The sequence below is a fragment of the Meles meles genome, chromosome 19, assembly GCF_922984935.1.
Source record: "Meles meles chromosome 19, mMelMel3.1 paternal haplotype, whole genome shotgun sequence".
Lineage (NCBI taxonomy): Eukaryota > Metazoa > Chordata > Mammalia > Carnivora > Mustelidae > Meles > Meles meles.
In genome coordinates this window covers 48347380-48367806 of record NC_060084.1, presented here as the reverse complement: position 1 = coordinate 48367806, position 20427 = coordinate 48347380, and the positions used below count along the sequence as shown (strand labels likewise).

General features: G+C 53.2%; 2 protein-coding genes across 2 annotated transcripts in view; both read right to left on the bottom strand.

Moving 5' to 3' along the window:
* CEACAM19 (CEA cell adhesion molecule 19) overlaps positions 1–5508 on the bottom strand; it is a 31209-nt gene extending 25701 nt beyond the window's left edge. The window contains exon 1 of the mRNA XM_045986766.1: positions 5485–5508. Coding sequence (XP_045842722.1) covers positions 5485–5508 — 24 coding nt within the window. The remainder of the gene's footprint in view (positions 1–5484) is intronic.
* Positions 4918–19498, bottom strand: PVR (PVR cell adhesion molecule). Its single transcript, XM_045988577.1, has 8 exons — positions 19221–19498; positions 16302–16661; positions 12660–12962; positions 12026–12143; positions 9476–9624; positions 8497–8622; positions 6970–7001; positions 4918–6451 (listed from the first exon to the last, which is right to left on the bottom strand). Exons 1-8 carry the CDS (start codon positions 19306–19308, stop codon positions 6380–6382), a joined length of 1248 nt encoding a protein of 415 aa, XP_045844533.1. The 5' UTR covers positions 19309–19498; the 3' UTR covers positions 4918–6379.
* Between the last annotated feature and the right edge of the window lie 929 nt (positions 19499–20427).

Genomic DNA, 20427 nt, shown 5'->3' with positions numbered 1-20427 from the left:
CCCCCACCTCCTGAAAGGTCCCTAATGCCTGGAAGGTTTTGTATGATGTTTACTGCCCTGTTCACAGGGATTTTCCCTCAGTCCTTCTGGCTGCAGTTTTGTAAGTTTCTCTGTCCATCTGCTGGAGAGAGAGAGTGTTGCAAACCCAGCCATTGTCTCCAAGTGGAGCCACCTAGGGGAGACAGCTCCAAGTCTGGGCTGCAACAAAATTGCACAAACCAGCCTCATTCTGGTAGGAATTTGGCTGGGCAGAAAGAGGGGAGTTTAGGAGTCAGAGGGACTCTGATACATTATCACCACTAACCACCTGGAGCAAAGGCTCTGTAAGCAGGGCTTAGGCAGCCTATAAAGCAAAGCCAGTTATCCTGAATTTTCTAGGTGCTGAAGCTTCTCTCTCTCTCTCTCTTTTTAACATTTTATTTATTTATTTGACACAGAGAGAGAGATCACAAGTAGACAGAGAGGCAGGCAGAGTGGAGGGGGAGCAGGCTCCCTGCTGAGCAGAGAGCCCAATGTGGGGCTCGATCCCAGGACCCTGGGATCATGACCTGAGCTGAAGGCAGAGGCTTAATCCACTGAGCCACCCAGGCGCCCCCCTCCTGTGTTTTCATACTGTGATCACATCCAGATGCGTCCCCATATAATCTATGGCATTGGCTCTGCAGTTTTTCAAACCTGATATAGATGACATTGCCCCACTTCTCTTCCTTTCTGTCTGTCTCTACCTCAGATAATGACTTTGATTCCTTTTGTATCATTAAAAGAAAAGTCAAGGTGTAATATAGGAAATTTAGATGGAATGATCTCAAAAAGTAGAGAGTAAAATTCACCCACCTTCCAACTACCCAGAGAGAGTCACCGCTAATAGATACCAGAGGCCCAGACTTCTGTCATCCGTTCTGCAGCCCCAGAGGACAGCCCTGGTTTTTCCGCAGCCCCAGAGGACAGGTCCTGATTGGCCCAAGCCTCCCAGGTAGTCCTCTTCTTTTGGCTAGGGACTGGCTGAGCTGTGGGCGATGCTGGCCAGTGACCTTGGAGAGAAGGCCGCTGGTTAAGTTCACCCAGGACAAGGTGGCCTGTTTTTCTGGGTCTGGGTCTGGTTGCGATGGCTTGAATGCAGCAGCCATCTTGGCACCAGCCTGAGGATGAATATGTGGTGGAAAATGGAACAAACAGAGTAGCACCGCTGAACTCCACAGGTGGTGCCTGCAGTAGAAACAGACAATCCAGTTCCTTGTGTTTCATCCCAGACTGGGGAGTGGTGGTGAGAGAGGGTGGTGGCGAGAGGTGTTCTCTGCTCTTGGCGCCTGAAGTGTCCTCACTGATGGAGATTCTCTCATAACGGGACTCCACCTATGCATCCTGCACTCTTCCTATGAGAACTGACTTCCGTGTTCATGTCTTTTTTGTCCAGTTTTGGCAAGTAGCCTCCTAAGTCTGTTTAAACAGACCCCCCCCCCCTTTGATAGCTGCTTGCTCTCCACGTGGGATCAGGTTCCTCACCCCTCTGATAAGAATCTTGTCAGGTCAGGTTAGCCAGGATCCCCCTGACCCCTGATGTTACCTCTTAGTAAAGTCCCACCGGCTGCCCTCCCGCCCTGCACCTTGGTTAAAAGTCCCACTTGTCCCTGCTGTGTCTAGAGCTGACTAATCTTGTTAAGTGGTCACTCCCTGTCACCTCCTTCCCCCAGGCCCTGGCAACTGCTGATCTCTCTTCTGTCTCCGTATTTGCCCACTCATTTCCTACAGATGAACTCCTACACCCTGTAGCCTTTCGTGTCTGGCTTCTTTCAGTGTTTTGGGGTTCATTCCTGTTGTAGCACATGTGAGTGCTTCCCTCCTTTTCTCGTGGATAAACATTCCACTGTGTGGACAGATCACATTTGGTTTCCCATCCGTTGATGGGCGTTTGGGGCATCTCGGCCTGTTGGCCGCTGGGAATAGTGTCGCTGTGAAACCTCGTGTGTGGGTGTTTCTCTGATGACCTAGCGTCAGTGTTTCTGGGTACCTGCCTGGAAGTGGAAATGTGGGGTCACCTCGTTTTTCACTCAGATTTCGGGAGACCGAGCCGTCTGCCACCCAGAGGTTTCCAGAATCTTGAAGCTCCCCTCAAGGCAAGGTAGTGTCGGCCTGGAACTCCCCTTCCTCAGAGTCCGAGCAGCGCAGAGGGAGGGTTGGGGGCTGTTTTAGTCTCTTCATCAGACCCCCCTCCCCTTCCTTGTCTGGGATGGATGATCGTGGTTCTCTCAGTCGTATGTGGAGTTTATACAACTTGTACACTGAAATACAGGGTCCATTCTCGACTCCTGGCTTTTGTGGAACCCACAGATGCTTTCCCCACCAACACAAGCAGTCGCGTCCATTACTGCTGGGAACACAGACTTCTGTGGAGGACCGTTTGTCAGTATCTATCGCAGCCATAGGGGCACATACTCTCTGACTAGGAATTTCACCTCCAGGAGTGTGTCAACATGAGCTGGGGGTGGGGGGTGACAGGGCACAAGGCCACCCACCACATCACTGTAATGGTAAAGAGGCAGAAATACCACAAACATCTGTCCAGTAAGGTCTTGGTTGAAAAAAGTTCCGGATATCCTCCTGTGGATGTGTTTACACACACACACACACACAGAGCACACACTCACAAGCAGGGGGAACAGGAAAGGGAGAAGCAGGCTCCCTGCTGAGCAAGGAGCCCCATGTGGGACTCGATCCCAGGACCCCAGGATCATGACCTGAGCTGAAGGCAGACGCTTAAGTGACTGAGCCACCCAGGTGCCCCACTATGTGGCTTTTTGTAAAAAAACTGAAGACACTCCATCAGAATTTCCAGAAACTCTACTAATACAAGTAAGGTGCAGGATGGTGTGTCTGAGACACTACCTAGTACAGAAAAAACAATGCCTATTTGTTCTCTGTGCATTAATAACCTTACCCGACAAGCAATGCCATGGTTGTTCTGGTGGGAGTGGTAGATAAGATATGTTCTCTTATATGGCGAAAGGACTTTGCAGGTGTGATTAAGTTGAGGACCTTGAGATGGGGAACTTAGATTCTAGATGACCCGAGGGGGCCTGGTGTAATTGCAGGGATCTTTAAGGGAAGAGGGAGGTGAGAAGGCCACAGGAGGAAGGAGGGAGGAGGGAGCAGGAGGAGGAAAGCCCACTTGATGGGCTGTATGCTAAGCAGTGTTGGCCCGTACCTCTAGAAGCCGGAAAGGCAGGAAATGGGTTCCCCCCTGGAGCCTCAAGAGGAACCAGCCCCAGCCGACACCTTGATTCTAGCCCCAGGAGACTCTGGACTTCCGACTCCAGAGCTATAAGAGAAGAATTGTGTGTTTGAAGCCACTGTTTGTGGTGATACAGTTCCCCCATCTAAAATGTACTATTCAGGGGCGCCTGGGTGGCTCAGTGGGTTAAAGCCTCTGCCTTCGGCTCGGGTCGTGATCTCAGGGTCCTGGGATCGAGCCCCGCGTCGGGCTCTCTGCTCAGCGGGGAGCCTGCTTCCCTTCTTCTCTCTGTCTGCCTCTCTGTCTACTTGTGATCTCTGTCTGTCAAATAAATAAATAAAATCTTTTTTTTTTTTCTTAAAGAATGAGACCTTGCCTTTTGCAATGATGTGGATGGAACGAACTAGAGGGTACTATTTTTTGTTTGTTTGTTTGTTTTAAGATTTTATTTATTTATTTGACAGAGATCACGGGTAGGCAGAGAGGCAGGGAGAGAGAGAGGAAGGGAAGCAGGCTCCCTGCTGAGCAGAGAGCCCAATGCGGGGCTCGATCCCAGGACCCTGGGATCATGACCTGACCTGAAGGCAGAGGCTTTAACCCACTGAGCCACCCAGGCGCCCCAATAAATAAAATCTTAAAAAAAAAAAAGTACTATTCAGAAGGCGCCTGGGTGGCGCAATTGGCTGGGCATCTACCTTCGGCTTGGGTCATGATCTTAGGGTCCTGGGATCGAGCCCCACGTTGGGCTCCTTGCTCAGCGGGGAGCCTGCTTCCCCCTCTCCCTCTGCTGCTCCCCCTGCTTGTGCTCTCTGTCAAATAAATAAATAAATTATTAAAAAATTAAGATGTACTATTTGGTGGTTTTTGGTATATTACATTATCAACTTTTAAAAATTATAGGAAGGGTCGCCTGGATGGCTCAGTGGGTTAAGCCACTGCCTTTGGATCAGGTCATGATCTCAAGGTCTTGGGATTGAGCCCCGCATTGGGCTCTCCGCTCAGTGGGGAGCCTGCTTCCTTCTGTCTCAGCCTGCCTTCCTCTCTGCCTACTTGTGATCTCTCTCTGTCAAATAAATGAATAAAATCTTAAAAAAATTTTTTAAAAATTCTGTTGTAAAAATCATGGGAAAATAGGGATGACAACATTGACCATTCTCGGCATTTTTAAGTGTACAGTTTTGTGGCATTAATCACAGTCACAAGGTTGTGCAAAACTGGGTATCTGTAAGCAAAAGCATGAAGTTGGACCCTCACCTTATTCTCTATGTGCAAATTAACTCAAGGTAGACTCCCCTTGCTTTTCATAACTTTTGATTTGGGGATGTTTATATCGGACCTAGTTAAAAATATTAAAAAGAGAGAGATAAATAAGATGAACTTTCCCCAGGGTGTCTGAGAATCCTGGGGGCTCATGTCCCTGTAGTTTTCTTTTGCCATGCCCACCGTGGAGCCCAGCATGGGGCTTTAACTCATGATCCTGAGATCAAGATCTGAGCAGAGATCCAGAGTCAGATGCTTAACCAACTGAGCCACCCAGGCACTCCCTTGATTCAGGATTTTGCTCCCACATCTCTGGTTCTGTCCCACATGCTGAAAGTCCACACAAAATGCAGCCCCTCCCCAATTCCTACAAAAAGACCACACACAGCCAATTCCTACAAAAAGACACACACAGTGCACACAGCCACTCCAGATATAATAAATTAACTTTAATATTGGGGCTGGGGATGAACAGGGGTTTATGTAGCAGCAACATCTCCCTGACAATGTGGAGCCCTATGGGCCTTGCCACGCCCTTGCCCCTCACTCCTCCCATTCTTCTGTGTTCACACTCTCCTCTCCGTCCAGAGAAGACCCCAAGAACTTGTTTTCTCTTGCACAGCAGCTCATGCCTCACTCTCCGGTTTAGCACCCTGGCCCATGGTCTTCCCCAACAGACAGGTCTCACTGTAAGAGGAATTCTGGTTCCTGCTCCCAAGATCAGCGTCTGTTATAAAATAGGAAACAGGCCTGTTGCATCTGAGCAGCTCTGCCTCCGGGACCTTGGGCTGTATCCTTCCTGGTCTGAGGGCCGTCTTGTGTCTTGAACAGCTGTAGCTTCTGCTCCCCCAGAACCTCTTCCTTCTTGTTTTTCACACTTTGCTTTCCTTGGTGGATGACTAGCTCCTGTTCCCCGGGTTCCTGTCCAGCCCAGCATGCTGGCTACAGATGATCTCCCGTGGCCTGAGTCTTGGCAGAAGGTGCTAGGATCTCACATCCTTCAAGTTCATGTCCGCCATCGTTCCTGCTCCTTGAACAGCTCTAAGCAGCTGAATTCCAGACTTGGGTTCTCTTCTGGACGAAGGTTGGCAGCTCGCTCTTCTAACCAAGGGATGCCATGGATACAGAGATTTAGAAGCTCAAGGCCAGAGGTCAAATTCTTATAAAAATTATCTGGCAGTTGGAATAGTCTGTGTGGCTCCACGAGGCAGGAAAGGGTTAATCTTGCCCAAAGAGAGACTGGGCCCTTTTTCCCTGGCTCCAGGAGGTAACCCTAAGCCTTTGGAGTGTTTTGGCTGAAAGGAGTCTTATTTTGCCTGGGGCGGTGGGCGGCACCAGAGAGTCTATGCTAACAGTGTGGTTCATAGTGGGGCCCTGACCTGTGGTGGTGCTGGAGACTAAGGTCAGCTCCATGGCTCGTCAGCCACAGCTGCAATGATGTACCCCAGGTAAAAACCCTGGAAACCAAGGCTCAGGTGAGTGTCTTTGGTTGGCGAGACTCTGTGTTGTCATACATCATTGCTGGGAGAATTCAGTGCTGTGCATGCAACTGAGAGCTGGTGTAAGGTCTCTCCCAGTAGTGCCCCGTGCGGCTTCTCACGTGACTGTTAACCTCATCCTTTCATTGTAATAAACTGTAACTGTAAGTGCACCGGCTTTCCTGAGTGCTGTGATTCCTTCCAGTGAATGACTGCACCTGAGAGGGGTCGTGGGGGCACTTGAACTTGCATCTGCCACTGCAGTGTAGGGCGGATGGGACATTCTTGAGGTCTGGCATGAGAAGGGTGGCCCGTCTCTTTGGAGGGAGCTTCCTCCCCTGGGGCCAGGGGCCAGCTGCAAGGTCCATGCCCTCGCCGGCCCCAGTCTCTCTCTCCAGCAGTCCTGACGCTGTCACTTTGTGCTCTCTTTCGGTGGATCCTCGGAAGAGCTGGCATTGACATCCACAACCGTATAGGAGACATGCTAGAAGGCAGATATTAAAACGTTAGCCTCAGGGCCCTTCCCAACAGAATCTGCCCACTGGAGCCCAGTGTGCAAAGAGCTGCGGGCCTGTTCCCTCCCCTCTCCCTGGAAGTCAGGGCGGTGCTTCCTCAGTTGAGCTTAGCCAAAAGGCCAGGAAGTGACTGGGGCAGCAGTTCTTAAGGTGTGGTCATGAGCGGGGAGGGAAGGGGCACCTATGGAAATGCAGATCCTCAGGCCCCAGCACAGACCCACCAGACCAGATGCTCAGGGGGCAGGGCTCGGGAACCTGCATTTTAAGCAAACTTTTCAGGGGAGTCTGCCCGGCAGGAGGGGTTGGGCACCACGGCTCGAGGCATCTGGAAAGAAAATCCAGGACCCGGCTCCTGACACCATGCTGGCGTTTGGTTAAATGCTACAGGTGCCCAGAGATGCCTGTCCCCTCCTTGGGAATGTCCACGCAATTAGTCTGTGGTTCGTGCAGAGCCCCACACCCTCCTCAGCCCCACCACGACACTCACGCCATTAGCCGAGGAGCGGTGTTGACCCTGACCTAGGAAAAGAGAAGAAGTTTCGGGAATGAATGGCAGTGCCGGACAGCATGGCGAGAGGACACATGTGGGTGGCGGAGCCCGTTGAGTTCTCAGCCCCAGCTGTGCTGCTGACATGGGGAAGCCACTCCCCGCAGTGGTTATGCGTGAAACAGGACTGGGGTATGTGTCCCACCCAGCTCTCCGTGCAGTTATTAAGCATGAATAAATATTTATTCGCCATGGGTTCTGGAACCTGAGAGAAGGTTTCAGATCCCAGCTCTGTCCTTCAGGAGTTGTGTGACCTCGGGCAATTGACGCTCTGTGCCTCAGTTTCCTCAACCATCACACAGGGATTTCTTCAGCAAAGAGGAAATGTCTACTTTGCGCCAGGGGCCTTCTAGGTGCCGGAGATACAGCCGTGAGCAAACAGCCCCGATCTCTGCTCTCACAGAGCTCGGACTAACTGCTGATACCGGCGACAACTGGACTCAGAGCCTGCATATGCTCGGCCTGTTGTTTACAATGTGCCAAATGCTGCCCTGAGTGCTTCACCCATATGGGATGGTTACTCCCATTTCACAGGGGAGGAAACTGAATCACAGAGAGTAGGTCATTTGCCCTTGATGACACGATTAATAAAGCAGTAGACTGAGGGCACAGACACAGGCAGTCTGGCTCCGGAGATGCCACGCTTGGCAAACCCTTCCTCAAGTGCCTCCTGTGTGCCTGGCACAGGGGCAGGCAGGGCTGGGGACACAGCTGTGGCCATGAGAGTTCTAGCTCTGCCCTCCTGGGGATCACAGTTCGCTGAAGAGATAGATGAGTTCCCACACAGTGGTGCATTCCCGAGTGGCCAAGGCCTGGGGAGGGGGCTGGGGGGAAGTCCAGAGCAGGTGTTTGGCTCACTCTGGGAGATCAGGGAGGGCTTCCTGGAGGAGGAGGCCTCCAGCTGGGATGTGGGGAGGCAGTTTTGTTTAGGGGTTGAGGGAAGAAGCTTTGTCGTCGGCAGAAATGCCCTCTCCTCCTGACTTTCGGGCTGCGAGCCCGTTGGCAGACCTCCTCTCTGCAAGCAAACATTTCCTCATCCATGGAGTGGGGCTCAGTGCTCAGCACTCGGAAAGTGCTCAGCAAAACAGCTCTTCTTCAGCTCCATTGATGAAGCCAAAGGACTTCACCCGAAAGAGCCGTGGGGAGGGTGTTGCAGGCAAGGGAACAGCCTATGTGGAGCCCTTTAGTCAAGAGGATCAGGCCCTTAAGAGCTGGGATCAGGGTGCTAGCTAGGGCCCCTCCTCCCCAAAGGTTTGCAAAAAGGAATCAATGATCCAGTGAGCAGGATTTTCCAAACTTAGTGTCCTCCTGTGTCAAATAGGGGAAGCTCATGGTACCGAGGGTTCAGTCTGAGGCTGCCATACTTGGGGCTGAGTCTAGATCATAGTAGGTGGCCAAGCATGGCAGCTGTGGGGATGCTCATTCTCGGCTGACAGACAGGAGATATGCCAAAGAGGAGGGACTCACGGGAGCGTCTGGACAGCCAGAAACAAATCAGGAAGGCCAGCAGGACCAGAACTAGGACTACCACTATCAGGAAAGCGATGCCCAGAGTGGACAAGCCTTGTTGTGGCGCCTCGTTGGGAGGTTCTTCTGGAAGAGAAGAAGTAAGCAGGGTTAAGTTCAGGGGCTCCTGGGGTCTTCACGTGCCCCTAAAACATGATTCCTCATCCTTTATGGAAGCTACCGCCCGGCCTCTCCTGGTCATGTCTCAGGTGGACTTGACTCCATCCCCTGGTTCCTAGGACGGGACTTTGACCCAGGCCTGGCTGATCAGAGCACCCCATTCTCCTTGGCTGTTGGGATAGATTCACGGGGCTGCTGGGACCCCAGCTAAGCCAATGACAGTCAGCCCTGGGACTTTGGCTAGAGCTACTGAAAGTGGTGTATTCTTTCAACTGGGACTACTAGACAGGTGAGACAGGAGACTGTAGCTGCTGAGGGACATCTCACCTCCCTGAGAATGCAGAGAAAAGCAGAGACAAGAGATGTAAAGGAAAGTTCCTGGGTTTCACAGTTGGAGCATCTGGATCCAACCATACCTGAAGGTGCATTTTCAGTAAAGTGCCATTTTTGCTTAGGCTATTTAGAATTGTGCTTCTATCAATTGCAACTGATAGAGACTCCTGCCTCACATGCTTGGAAAGGCCTTTCTGAGTCGTGGGGACAAGCCCACACAGCTACCTAAGCCTGGGTTTGCAGATGGGGTGTATCCGGGAGACTGCACAGTGGTTCCAGGGGTACAGATGGTGAGTTAATGAGACTAAAGCTGACTCCATTGGTCCTTTCATGAGGGGCGTTAGGGGAAGGATGGGAATCAGAAAGCATTCTTGCATCTGAGGACTCCCTTAACCAGGAACCACCTCCAAACTCCTCCGTCAGAGAGAATCCTGCTGTGACCTCCTCCTTCGGTCCCTCTATTCTTGCCACCCAAGGGGCTCCTCACCTCTGACCAGGACGGGCAGTTCTGCCTGGCCAGTCCCTACGGCGTTGGTGACTTGGCAGATGAAAGTCGTGTTGATGGACTCATCCACGGTCTGGATCAGGAGCCGTGAGCCCTGGGCCACAGCAGAGGGTGGCAGGGTCCCGTTGGTCCTGGGAGAGACCAAGGCGGGAGGAAGCGACAGGTGTGAGCTCTCACTACGTACTCATGATGTCTCTGATCTCAGTTGAGAGCAATCCTGGAATTTCCCAACTCTTCCTCTCATACCCACATCCCACCTAGCAGCAGGTGCCGTCTGCCCCATCTGAAAAACCTCTCCAGACTCTGACCATGCCACAGGCCTCCCCGGCCACCACCCCGGGCTGATCTCCCTGCCTCTGGGCTGCCGCGGCCACCTTCTCCCAGGACTCCCTGCCTCCACCCCATGCCCACCCCTCTCTGCCCCGCATGCAGCGGCTGGAGAGATCTGGTTAGAACGAACTTGTTCACCTCCCTTCACTGTTCAGAGCCCTCCTGTGGCTCCCACCTCACTCAGCATAAACCCAAAGTGTCTACACAGCCACAGACCCCACGTGCCGGCGGCAGATACCACCGACCACACTGTCTGTGACTCTCCCCTCTGCTCTATGTCCACGGTGGCCTCCTTGTGGTCTTTGAATACCCCCGCCTCAGGGTCCTTGCATGCTGTTCCCTCTGCCTGGAATGCTCTTCTGGGTATGTGCCCAGTTCATCCTCCTTTCCTGCAGTCTGCTGCTCAGACATCACCCTAGCAAGACCTTTCTTGCCCCCACCCTGATTTCAACTGCAATGCCCCCCCACCTCTGCTTTACCTCTAACTCAGCCTTTCTCCCCATCTGACGCACTACCGACTTCACAGCGTTATTTTGTCTATTATTTTCCTGTCCCACTAGACTGGAAGCCCCAGGAGGGGAGAGAATTTGGTCCGTTTCATTTACCAGGGCACGCTGGCCCCTGTGATCTGGCACAGAGCAAGCGGTCAACACGCTTCAGTTTAGTGGACAGAGAAGACGCAAGCATGGGTTTCTGGGCATCCGGCATAGCCCAGACGGAAACCCAGCCCCGTGGCTCACGAGCCTGGATCACAGTGCTTTGAGGCAGGACGGGAGAGGCGTCTGCCTTCACCACTGGAAAACATTTGACCATGATTCCCTTGACTGACCATAGAGACACAGCAGTGGTTATCCACAGAGGTGGGCTGGTGGGGGATGGGCGCTCCCGTGGCATCTGCAGGGTTGCAAGCCGGGACGTGAGCCCCGTCCAGGGTTGGTTAAATAATTGATGGCATGTGCATTGGATGGAACGGGGTCCCAGCAGCACTGAAAAGGGCGCTGTGGGGGCTCTGACATGCCTAACAGGTAGAAGATGGATGGATGGGGAGAGGGGACAGACTGATGGATGCGATTGGGCAAATCCAGTAAAAGGTAAGCAGGAGAATGCCCCGGGTGGGTTCCTGAGTGCTCGCTGGGAAAGTCGTACTTCTTTTCTGTACGTCTACAAATTGGCCTGATGAAACGCTGGGGGACATGGCAACGGGGATCTACATGGGGTCACGCGGGAAGGCGATCCTGAGACAGAGGGAAAGTTTCAAAAAGGTGCCCGTGGCACAGTTTTTGCTGAGAAAGAGAACAAAAGGCAGGAGGGCTGTGTAACAAAGGGTAACGGTGTATATTTCTGGACACTTGCCCACAGATTTTCTTTTTGCTCATAACCGGATTGTCTGAAGTTTCTACAACGGCCGTAAGTTATTTATAATAAGAACAAGAGCCCAATAAGGAGCGTGAAAAACAATTGATCCCTTTACCTTTTTCTTTCCCCGCCTTGGTCTGAACTTGAGGGAATCGGAGTGCTCTGAGCCTCCTCATCGAGACAATGGGGATGGCACCCACTCCACCAGAAGTGACTGGGTGGGTTACATGAGGCGACCGCGGAGGTGGCAGAAGCCAGAGGTTAGGAGGAACAGTGTGGAGCCACTTCTGCACCCTTGTGGCCGTGGGACCCAGGCAGGTGACGGCATCTACTGGGGCCCAACTCATCTTTAACCCCGGGCACGGTGACAGTGTTGCCTGGGGTGTGGGGGTCACATGGGATAAGGTGACCACTGGCACACAGCAGACAGCCGAAAAGAGCAGGTATAATAGTGAACCTGCCCTAAACCGCCTCATAAACTGTGCATGTGAGACAGAAATCGTACTGCGGCCTAGACTCCACTTCTCTCTCTTCACTTTCTTGTACCCGTATCCTCCCTCAGACCCAGTGGTCCAGGCCCCCAGCCCCCTCCTCCCTCAGACCCCAGGAGCCCAGGCCCCCATTCCCCTCCTCCTTCAGACCCAGGAGCCCAGGCCCCCAGCCCCCTCCTCTCTCAGACCCAGGAGTCCAGACCCCCAGTCCCTCCTCCCTCAGACCCAGGGGTCCTGCCCCCAGCCTCTCCTCCCTCAGACTCAGGGGTCCAGACCCTGGCCCCTCCTCTCTCAGACTCAGGACCTGACTCCCTCAGACCCAGGACCCAGGTGCCCAGGTCCACCCAGGACTCACGTGCTCCAGTCATAGCCTGTGGGCTCCGGTTTGCTGCGGACGTCACAGCTCAGGGTGACCTCCCTGCGGCCGAGGTACCAGTTGTCATCGTAGCCGGAGATGGAGACCTCTGGGGGGTCTGAGGGAAACAGACACGCAGGCTCAAAGACAGGGACCCTTCAGAGGGGCCTAAAGATACGTGGGATCGTATCATAACGAGAAAAGGCTTCAGTGGGTTTCAGAAACAGCCCAAGACAGAGAGGCCTGTGAGGAGTCTGGGGTAATGGATTCCCTCAGAGCAAAGAAGGCCAGAAGTCCATGGCAGGGTGGGAGGTAGCGGGGTGCTGAGAAGGCTTTTGGGGATCTGTTTCTCTCTAGTCATTTTCGTGGGTAGCCAAGTCCTGGCATGGCATGGGTGTTCTGTGAGAAAAGGCCTCTTGGACACCCATCACATACAGGAGCACATTCAAGGCTCTGACAAGTCCTGCTGGGAAGAATCCTGGATGACCTGCCTCAGCTGCTGTTTATCCGCCCCAAATATGATCGACAGGGAAGATTTTCAAAGTCCCCGTGGGCCCCAGTAGACAATGTGGGGGTGGTAGCGGAGACAGTGGGATAGTGGTCCTTGTCCTTGCTCACATCTGGGCACACTCACAAGGCACATCGAGAGTCACGGGCAGCAGGACGGGCTCCTTGAAGCTCTCGTGTTCCACTCTGCAGGTGACAGGCTTGCCATCTGTCTGGCTTGAGGGTATTACGAGTAAGAAGCTGGTGACGGTGTACGTGCCAGGCTGGTGTCCTGGCACCTGGCTCTCATTGGTCTTCCCATCCAGGTGTGGCCAGGAGACCTGGGCGGGCGGGCGGCCCTCACTGGAGATGCAGCGGGCCACAGGCACAGGCTCCAGGCCGAGTGGGCTGAGCGGTACCTCCTCAGCCTCGGCCTTGTTCTCTGGCTGGGCTGCGGACAAGAGCGAAAAGGACTGGTCAGTCCTCGCCTGTGGTCTTTCAGCCAACAGCACACCAGGAGAGGGGGGCAGCTAGGCAAGTGCACTGGAGGTCCGGGTTCAAATCCTAGCTCCGTCCGCAAGCTGTTGGGTGGCTATGGGCATGTCTGTGCTCAGTTTCTTCGTCAATGGGAGATAAGGACAGGATCACAGGCAATGAGAACATGCAGGTGAAGCTCCCAAGATGGTACCTGGCGCATAATACATGCTCACGAAATGCTGCTATTATTATTGGGAATGGAATACAGTGCCTGGCTGGAGGATGGGCGATGTTGGGGACCCAGCAATGCCCGAGGCAGCCCCCAGCCCTGCCTTTAGGGGGTACACAGTCCAACCGGAAGACAGACTTCCTCAGAGAGTGGCAACCCAGAATGGGCAAGGCTGGGATGGGGGAGCCCAGAAGGGGTGTCTCCATGTTGGGGGAGTGGTGAAGGAGGGCTTCATGGAGGAGGGGAGGGCTGAGAGCAGTGCTGTGGAGGTTGAGAAGGGAAGACAGGCTTGAGGTCACACAGTTCTACGGGACAGAACTGGGCTTCCACTCCAAACCCCTCGTGTGACCGTCTCCTCATTATTCTGGTAATTCCCAAACCCGGGGCTCCGCTTGGTTCCTTCCTCATTATTACTTGTTACTGTAGTGTTATTATGGACTGGAGATTTCTCTTAAATTTGACTCACTGGTTGTGGGTTTTTTGTCTTTTTTTTTTTTTTTTTTTGGTAAAATACTGGTAGTTTTAATTTTACACAAAATTTCCAAAACAATGGTTACACAGTATAATAGGCATCTGCAATGAATAGTTTATTCATGGAAATTTTAAGTTAAAATCAGCTTCTAAATTTAAATTAGTCATCTCTGGCTAATGAAGAGAAAAGGAAATCACAGGTGCTGGAAATAATCTGCTAGACGATCTAGTTTTCCACTTCTCTTGAAGCAAATTCCCTCCATCACTTGGGCTCAAGTTCAATTTATTTTGCTTTTCCCAATTTGTGCTTCGCTTGGCATGTCTGATGGATTTCACAGCTGAACTCATTCTTAAAACTACAGCCAAATGCGCTTTTCAAAAACGCATTATTTTATAATTTGCGAAACGCCCTTCAATTTTAGCCACAATTGGAACACTCCCCACTGCCAGGGCACCAGCGAGGAGGCAGCAGAGAACTTGATTTCCTGGAGAGGAGGCTCCCTTCCAGCCCAGCCTCACTGAAGTATGTGAAAGCATAGCATGAAATCTCACCCTTCCCTTTCTTTAGGTCTCATTATCTTTTACAAAAATAAAATAAAAGACATAAGCAAGGCTTAGGGGCTGCTGCAATTCGACACCTTTCTTTCTGATTAACGTAGAGTAGAGGAAGATTGGTCTGGGTCTATCTACTTTGGCGTGGAGCTGGGGAGGGATTCATTGCAGACACGAAAAGCTGTGTTTCCAGTTGCCTCTGACTCACCTAAAGGATCACAGTAGAGGCTGCGGAATGTGGCCTACAGCCCGAGGGAAGCTCTCCAAAGTTAAGGAGGTAGATTAATTTTTTTCTTCACGGGCTGCTTGATATTTCCCAGTTGTAACTAAGGTACCAGCATGCTGACGGTCTGAGCCCCACCAAGGTCTCCTATCACAATGACCTCCTCAGTTCATGGCCAGCGCCCCTGGCTTGGTAGAGTGCTAACAGAGGTGCCCCATCTGGGAGTAACCAGAAAGCTCCCTGCAGAATTTGATAATGAAAATGTTCTGATGCCAATCCTATGACCACAGGGTTAGGATGACTCATTTGTTTTCTTTTGGAATCGGGTAGTACCCGATCGTCTAGTAGCATAGGTCCAACTTGTTTCTGCTCTACTAAATTTTTTCTTTTTTGAGAGAGAGAGCGAGAGAGAGCATGAGTGAGGTCTTGTGCAGGGGTGGGATGGGACAGAGGGAAAGAAAGAATCCCGAGAAGTTTCCATGCCTAGTGTGGGGCCCGACACGGGGTTCGATCTCATGACCCTGAGATCATGACCTGAGCTGAAATCAAGCATCGGGCGCTCCACTGACTGAGTCACCCAGGCGCCCCTCTGCTCTACTAAAGTTCTGGCAGCAGCCAGAGGAGATGTTATCTTAGCTGCAGAGATCTCAAACCACGATTTTTTTCCACCTTCCCAACAGGTCTTTCTTCTTCTCTTGGTTGGTACTCATCACACACCTAACCGCGACCGAAGTGCCACATAACCTTTTAAGAGTGTCCCATGCGCCCAGGACAGCGGCACCTTTAGTGTGAAGTGTGCCACTGAAATCCGCCAGAACAGCTTTGAAGCCACCACGAGCTGCCATCCTTCATGTCACCTGCTCCATCCCCAGCAAAGTCCCCGCTAACAGGAAACTCAGTACAGCATCCTTGGGATCCAGCCCAGGCTGCCTGGCAAGCGGCCGCTAGATGCTGGGATCCGGGCCCCTGGCCCCGGGGCTGCTCACTGGTTCTGGGTTACTCTCAATCCGAAGACCTGAAGTCCCAGATTTGCTGAAAGCGCTGCCTTTGGCTGGGCGCTGTGGGCACCGTTAACGGTGCAGGAGTCCGTCTTGTAAGGGCCTGGATCCCTTCCCAGCACAGGAAGGGAGTACCCGGTAAGTACTCAGCAGCTCTTACTAATCCTCAGGGTGATCTCTCCTTCCCAGAGGCTTAGGGACTTACTCAACTTCAAAAAGGAAATGTTCTGCTGGGGAACATGAACCTTGAGTCCATGACAATGCCTGGGGCGTCTGGGCCCATGGTGGGGAAAACCTCTTCTCCTGGGTGTCAGAATGGCCCTCCTTCCTGTCTGTGTATTTCAACTCTCCCTTCCTCACCAAAGGGAGTAACAATGATTGACAGCCATCAGGAGCTCACAGGGGCCTCTGTTCTAAGGTTCAGCTGGATAAACTCCGGAGACCCCAGGGACAGCGTTCTGAGGACCGCCCTCTTCTAACTAACCATACCTTACAGTCGAGGAAAGGAGAGTCTGAGATGAAGGTGTTTGCCAAGCTGGTGGTAGCCAGCTGGGAGGCAAACCCTGGCCTCCAGGCCTCCCAGGCCCCTGCCAGGGCTCTACCTATCCCCCCTTCTTATCCACCACCCCCATGCTCTGCCCTCAGTCTGCAAGAGCTTAACCTTACTCTCCAGGATCCCAACTCTCTTCCTAGCCTACAGCCCCTTCCTCCCGCCCCCCTCCCCATCATTGCCCCATCTCCCCTTTTCCTCCTCACAAAATCTCCCCCCTCCATCCCTGCGCCACCCCTCCAGCCCCTCCCACCTCCGCAACTCTCTTCGGTCCCCCCTCCTCAGCTCACCCAGCACGCGGAGCCAGGTTCGTGCGCTCCTGCTGCCCTCAGGGAACATGGCGAAGCGGCAGGTGTAGTTGGCTTCATCTTGGGCGTGCAACCCCCGCAGGGCCAGCGACCCGTCCCGCAGCTCCAGGCCCGGCCTGGCGGCCACAAATTCCAACCGGCCGGGCTCGGGGAAGCTGGCGCCCTGTATGGGGTGGAAGACCGCCACGTTGAGCTCGTTCCCCGCCGCGTCCTGCCGCGTCCACGTCACCTGCGTCACGTGCACCTTGTGCTCCAGCGGCGGCAGTTTGCAGGACAGCTCCACCGTGTCGCCCAGGAGGCCGCTCACCTCCCGGGGCGCCAGCACATCGACCATCCCGGTCCCTGCGGGGGAAACGCGGGCTGATCAGACCCGGGAGTCCGAGGTCGGGATGCCGAGGGGCGCCCGGGAGGCCACTCACCCTTCCTGGGCTGGACTGGGTCTGCTGCTCCCTGTCTGCATCCGAGCACCTTCGCGGGGCTGTGATTACCGTATTTCCCCATCGACGCTTTAAACTGTGGTCCATACTGAGGTTGAAAACTTAAATCTCCCATTTAAACCATTTTAAAGCGCACAGTTCGTGGCACTGAGCTGTGCATGTAACTACCACCACTATCTAGTTCCACAGCGTTTTCATCAGCTCACTGTCATCAATGCCACTGTGACACTGTCATTTACAGGAACTCTGACTGAGGGGCGGGAAAAGGCGCAGCACATCTAAGTCCTAGAATCCATGAAATATGATATTATTATTATGATTACTATGCATGGACCCCAGTTGGGAGAAGGTTTGTAGGGGATCCTGGCACAAGAAGGGAGGCAATTATAACCCGAGGATTTTGGATCCCTTCCCATCTCTGCTGTGAGGCTTCAGGCAGGTTACCTAACCTCTCTGATTCTTTTTCCTAGTTTGTAATGTGGGACTAATAACAGTTAACATGCACAGGCTGTTCTGAGTGCTTCACGTGTCTCTCTCAGGGTTTAGTCCTTAAACAGCTCCTTGAAGTGAACACTACCATCAGCCCCACTTTATAGATGGGGAAACCAAGGCACAGAATCGTTTCCTCCAGGTCACAGAGAAGGTAAATGGCCGAAGGGGGATTTGAACCCTGCGCTCTGCGCTCCCGAGTCCTGACCTCTAACCCACCAGGCTCCATATTAAAATCTTTCAGCCTCAGGCTCCAGCACATGGTAGGTCCTCAATATGTCTTGGTGCATACTGCTGTTAATAAACACAATGCTATCCTTTCTTAGTAGTAATAATAAAAGAGAATGTAGAAGGTGGGAAGGAGGTAAGTTTTTTGAATCCTGGCACTGCTAGCAGAGCTGTGAGTCTGCGTGGGTGGTGTCACTTCTCCGAGTCTCAGTTTTGTCATCTGTAAACTGGGGGTGGTTAGAGTTGCCGAGTGGACGAGGCAATGAACTCTACCTAGAGGGATTAGCATGTGCCAATGACTCTGTCAAGGTGAATATTGTAATTATTGGTTATGAGGAAGAGGAAGCTGGGAAGTAGCGGACAGGGGTGCCTAGAGCGTGCTGTGTGGAGGATGGCACGGTTTGGACACAGGCAGTTGGAGAGTGGGGAGCCTGCTAGTGTGGGTCTGAATGCCGGCTGTGCCACTGATGTGCTGTGTGGCTCTGGGCACGCGGGTCTCCTTCTCCGGTGCTTTCGTCCACCCGATGGCAGGTCTCGTCCCTGGCATGGTTGCCATGAAGATGACATTGGGTGCAGCATAACGACCACACTCAAGTGCCTCCTCTGTGCCAGACACCAAGCTGTTTCCTTACAGGTGGCCTCCCCCAACCCTCTCCACGACCCTGTGAGATGTGCACTCGCATTTTCATCCCCACTGGACGGAGAGGTCAGGTGCACCTCCGAGGGTCAAGCCACTTGCCTAGGTCTACCCTGCGCCCCTGCTCCTGGACACCAGGCTCTCCCATCCTGGTGGAGGGGGCTCCATGCACCATTTTGGTTCACTCATTGGACCTGCTGCTGCCTTGGGCAAGTTGCTTCCCTTCTCCGTGCCTTAGTCTCCTCATCTGTAAATGGAGGTCACAGTGGGGCTCGTATTGGGAATCTCCTTAAGAGGTTTGGGTTGGTAGCTCTCTGTGAAGTTCTCGAGCCTTGGGCCCCTCTTTTCTGGAGAAGTGCCCAGAGTTCTGGGAATCACCTTTTGGGAAATGCTGAGATGATCGACTGTGGCTTCCCCAAGTCTGCATTCAGTATTAATATTGTTCATCTGAATTACCATGTTATTATTCTTACCCAGTGCAACCGACTTTGCTCGGCATCCACCCAAGACAGAGTCTTAGAAGGTAGGTAGAATCTCCATCCCCCCCATCCCCAACACTTTTTAGGGAAACACTTTTTAGGGAAACAGTTTTAGTTTCCCTAAAACTCTCTTGAGCTCACACAGGTATTAAATGCCAAAAGCTGTTTTGAAACCGGGGCCATCTGACTTCAGAGCTATATCCCCAGGGCCTGGAACATTGTGAGACACCCGGTGAACGTGTGTGGGATGAACTGCCGGGCTGCATGGATAAATGAATGGCCATGCCTTAGAGCCATACATTTGGGGTCAGAAGGGGGAAGAGGTTATGTGCTCCTGCCCTCTTCTACACCCCCCCACCGCCCCCCACTCATCCCATCAAGCATTCTCTGATGAGGTCAGTGGGCCCAGCCTTTGGGGTCTGGCAGGAGGTGAGGTGTCTGGGCATGTGCCATTCATTCTCGGCTTTCCTAGACTGACTGACGGTTCTACCGTAAGGAACTCCGGCTGCTTTCTGGGAGGCTGGGGTCCCTCCCCGTTCAGCCCTGGGGGAGGCCGACCATCCTGCCAGTGCGGGATGTGTGGGGGGAAAGCCGCGGCCGCCGCGCCGCGATGGGGGGAGGTGTCACTTACTGGCTTCCGTGGTCACCGAGGGCAGCGACAGCAGGAACAGCGGCAGCGACAGCAGTAAGGGCGGCAGCTTTGGCGGCGGCGGCACCATACTGGGTTCCTCCCGCAGCTAGGTCGCCGCTCCGCCGCTCCGGACTAGCCTCCTCCCTGGTTTGCCGGGCTCCTTCTCCCTCGCCCGCCGCTGCGGACTGGGAGCAGCAGTCTAGACCCCGAGGCACCCCAGCCTGCCCTAGCGAGCAGGCGAGTGGGAAGTTCCCCGATCTTCACCTCTAGACCCAGCCCTGCCGGGAGGGGGGGGGGGTGGCGGGGGGGGGGGGAAGCTGCCTCTGCGCCTGCGCCACCCCAGACACCGCCCAGGCTGTCCAGGATTTAGCGGGTGCTTTCTTCTTTTTTATGGAGGCGTAATAAGCACAGTGCTGTATTAATTTCAGGTGTACAGTATAGTGATCTAACACTTTTTATTTGACAGAGATCACAAGTAGGCAGAGAGAGAGAGAGAGAGAGAGAGGAGGAAGCTGACTCCGGGCTGAGCAGAGAGCTGGATGCGGGGCTCTATCCCGGGCCCTGGGATCATGACCTGAGCCCAAGGCAGAGGCTTTAACCCACTGAGCCACCCAGGCGCCCCTATGATTCAACACTTCTGTACATTTCTCGGTACTCGCCCCTGACAAGTGCTATTAGTCCCCCTCACCTGTTTTCCCATTACCCGCCACTCACCTCCCCGCTGGCAGCCCCCAGTTCCTTCTCTGTATTGAAGAACCTGTCTCCCCCACCCAACCCCCACCGTGTTCTGTTTCTTAAATTCTACCTAATGAAATCATCTGGTATTTGTCTTTTTCTCACTGACTTACTTCACTTTTTAAAGGTCAAGGTTGCTAAGGGCTGCAGCTGACATTCCAACCTACAATTGGGATAGATCCCGAGTTCTTAACCACCAGGTCTAAACCCTCTGGACTTTGGAGTCAGACACGGCCTGGGCTCATATTGGGTGAGTTGCTTCCCTCACTTTCCTCATCCGAAAAATGGGCACGGTAACAGGACTCGCCTACACAGGAAGGTTTGTAAGGCTGAAAGAAGTAACTGCTTAGCCCGATTTCTGGTATTACCGTTTGCACTCGACAAATACTCGATTGGTATAGGCAGTAGCTATACCAGTAACAACCAGTATCAGTGTTTTTACAGATATCACTGAATAATCATGTTGGCGAGA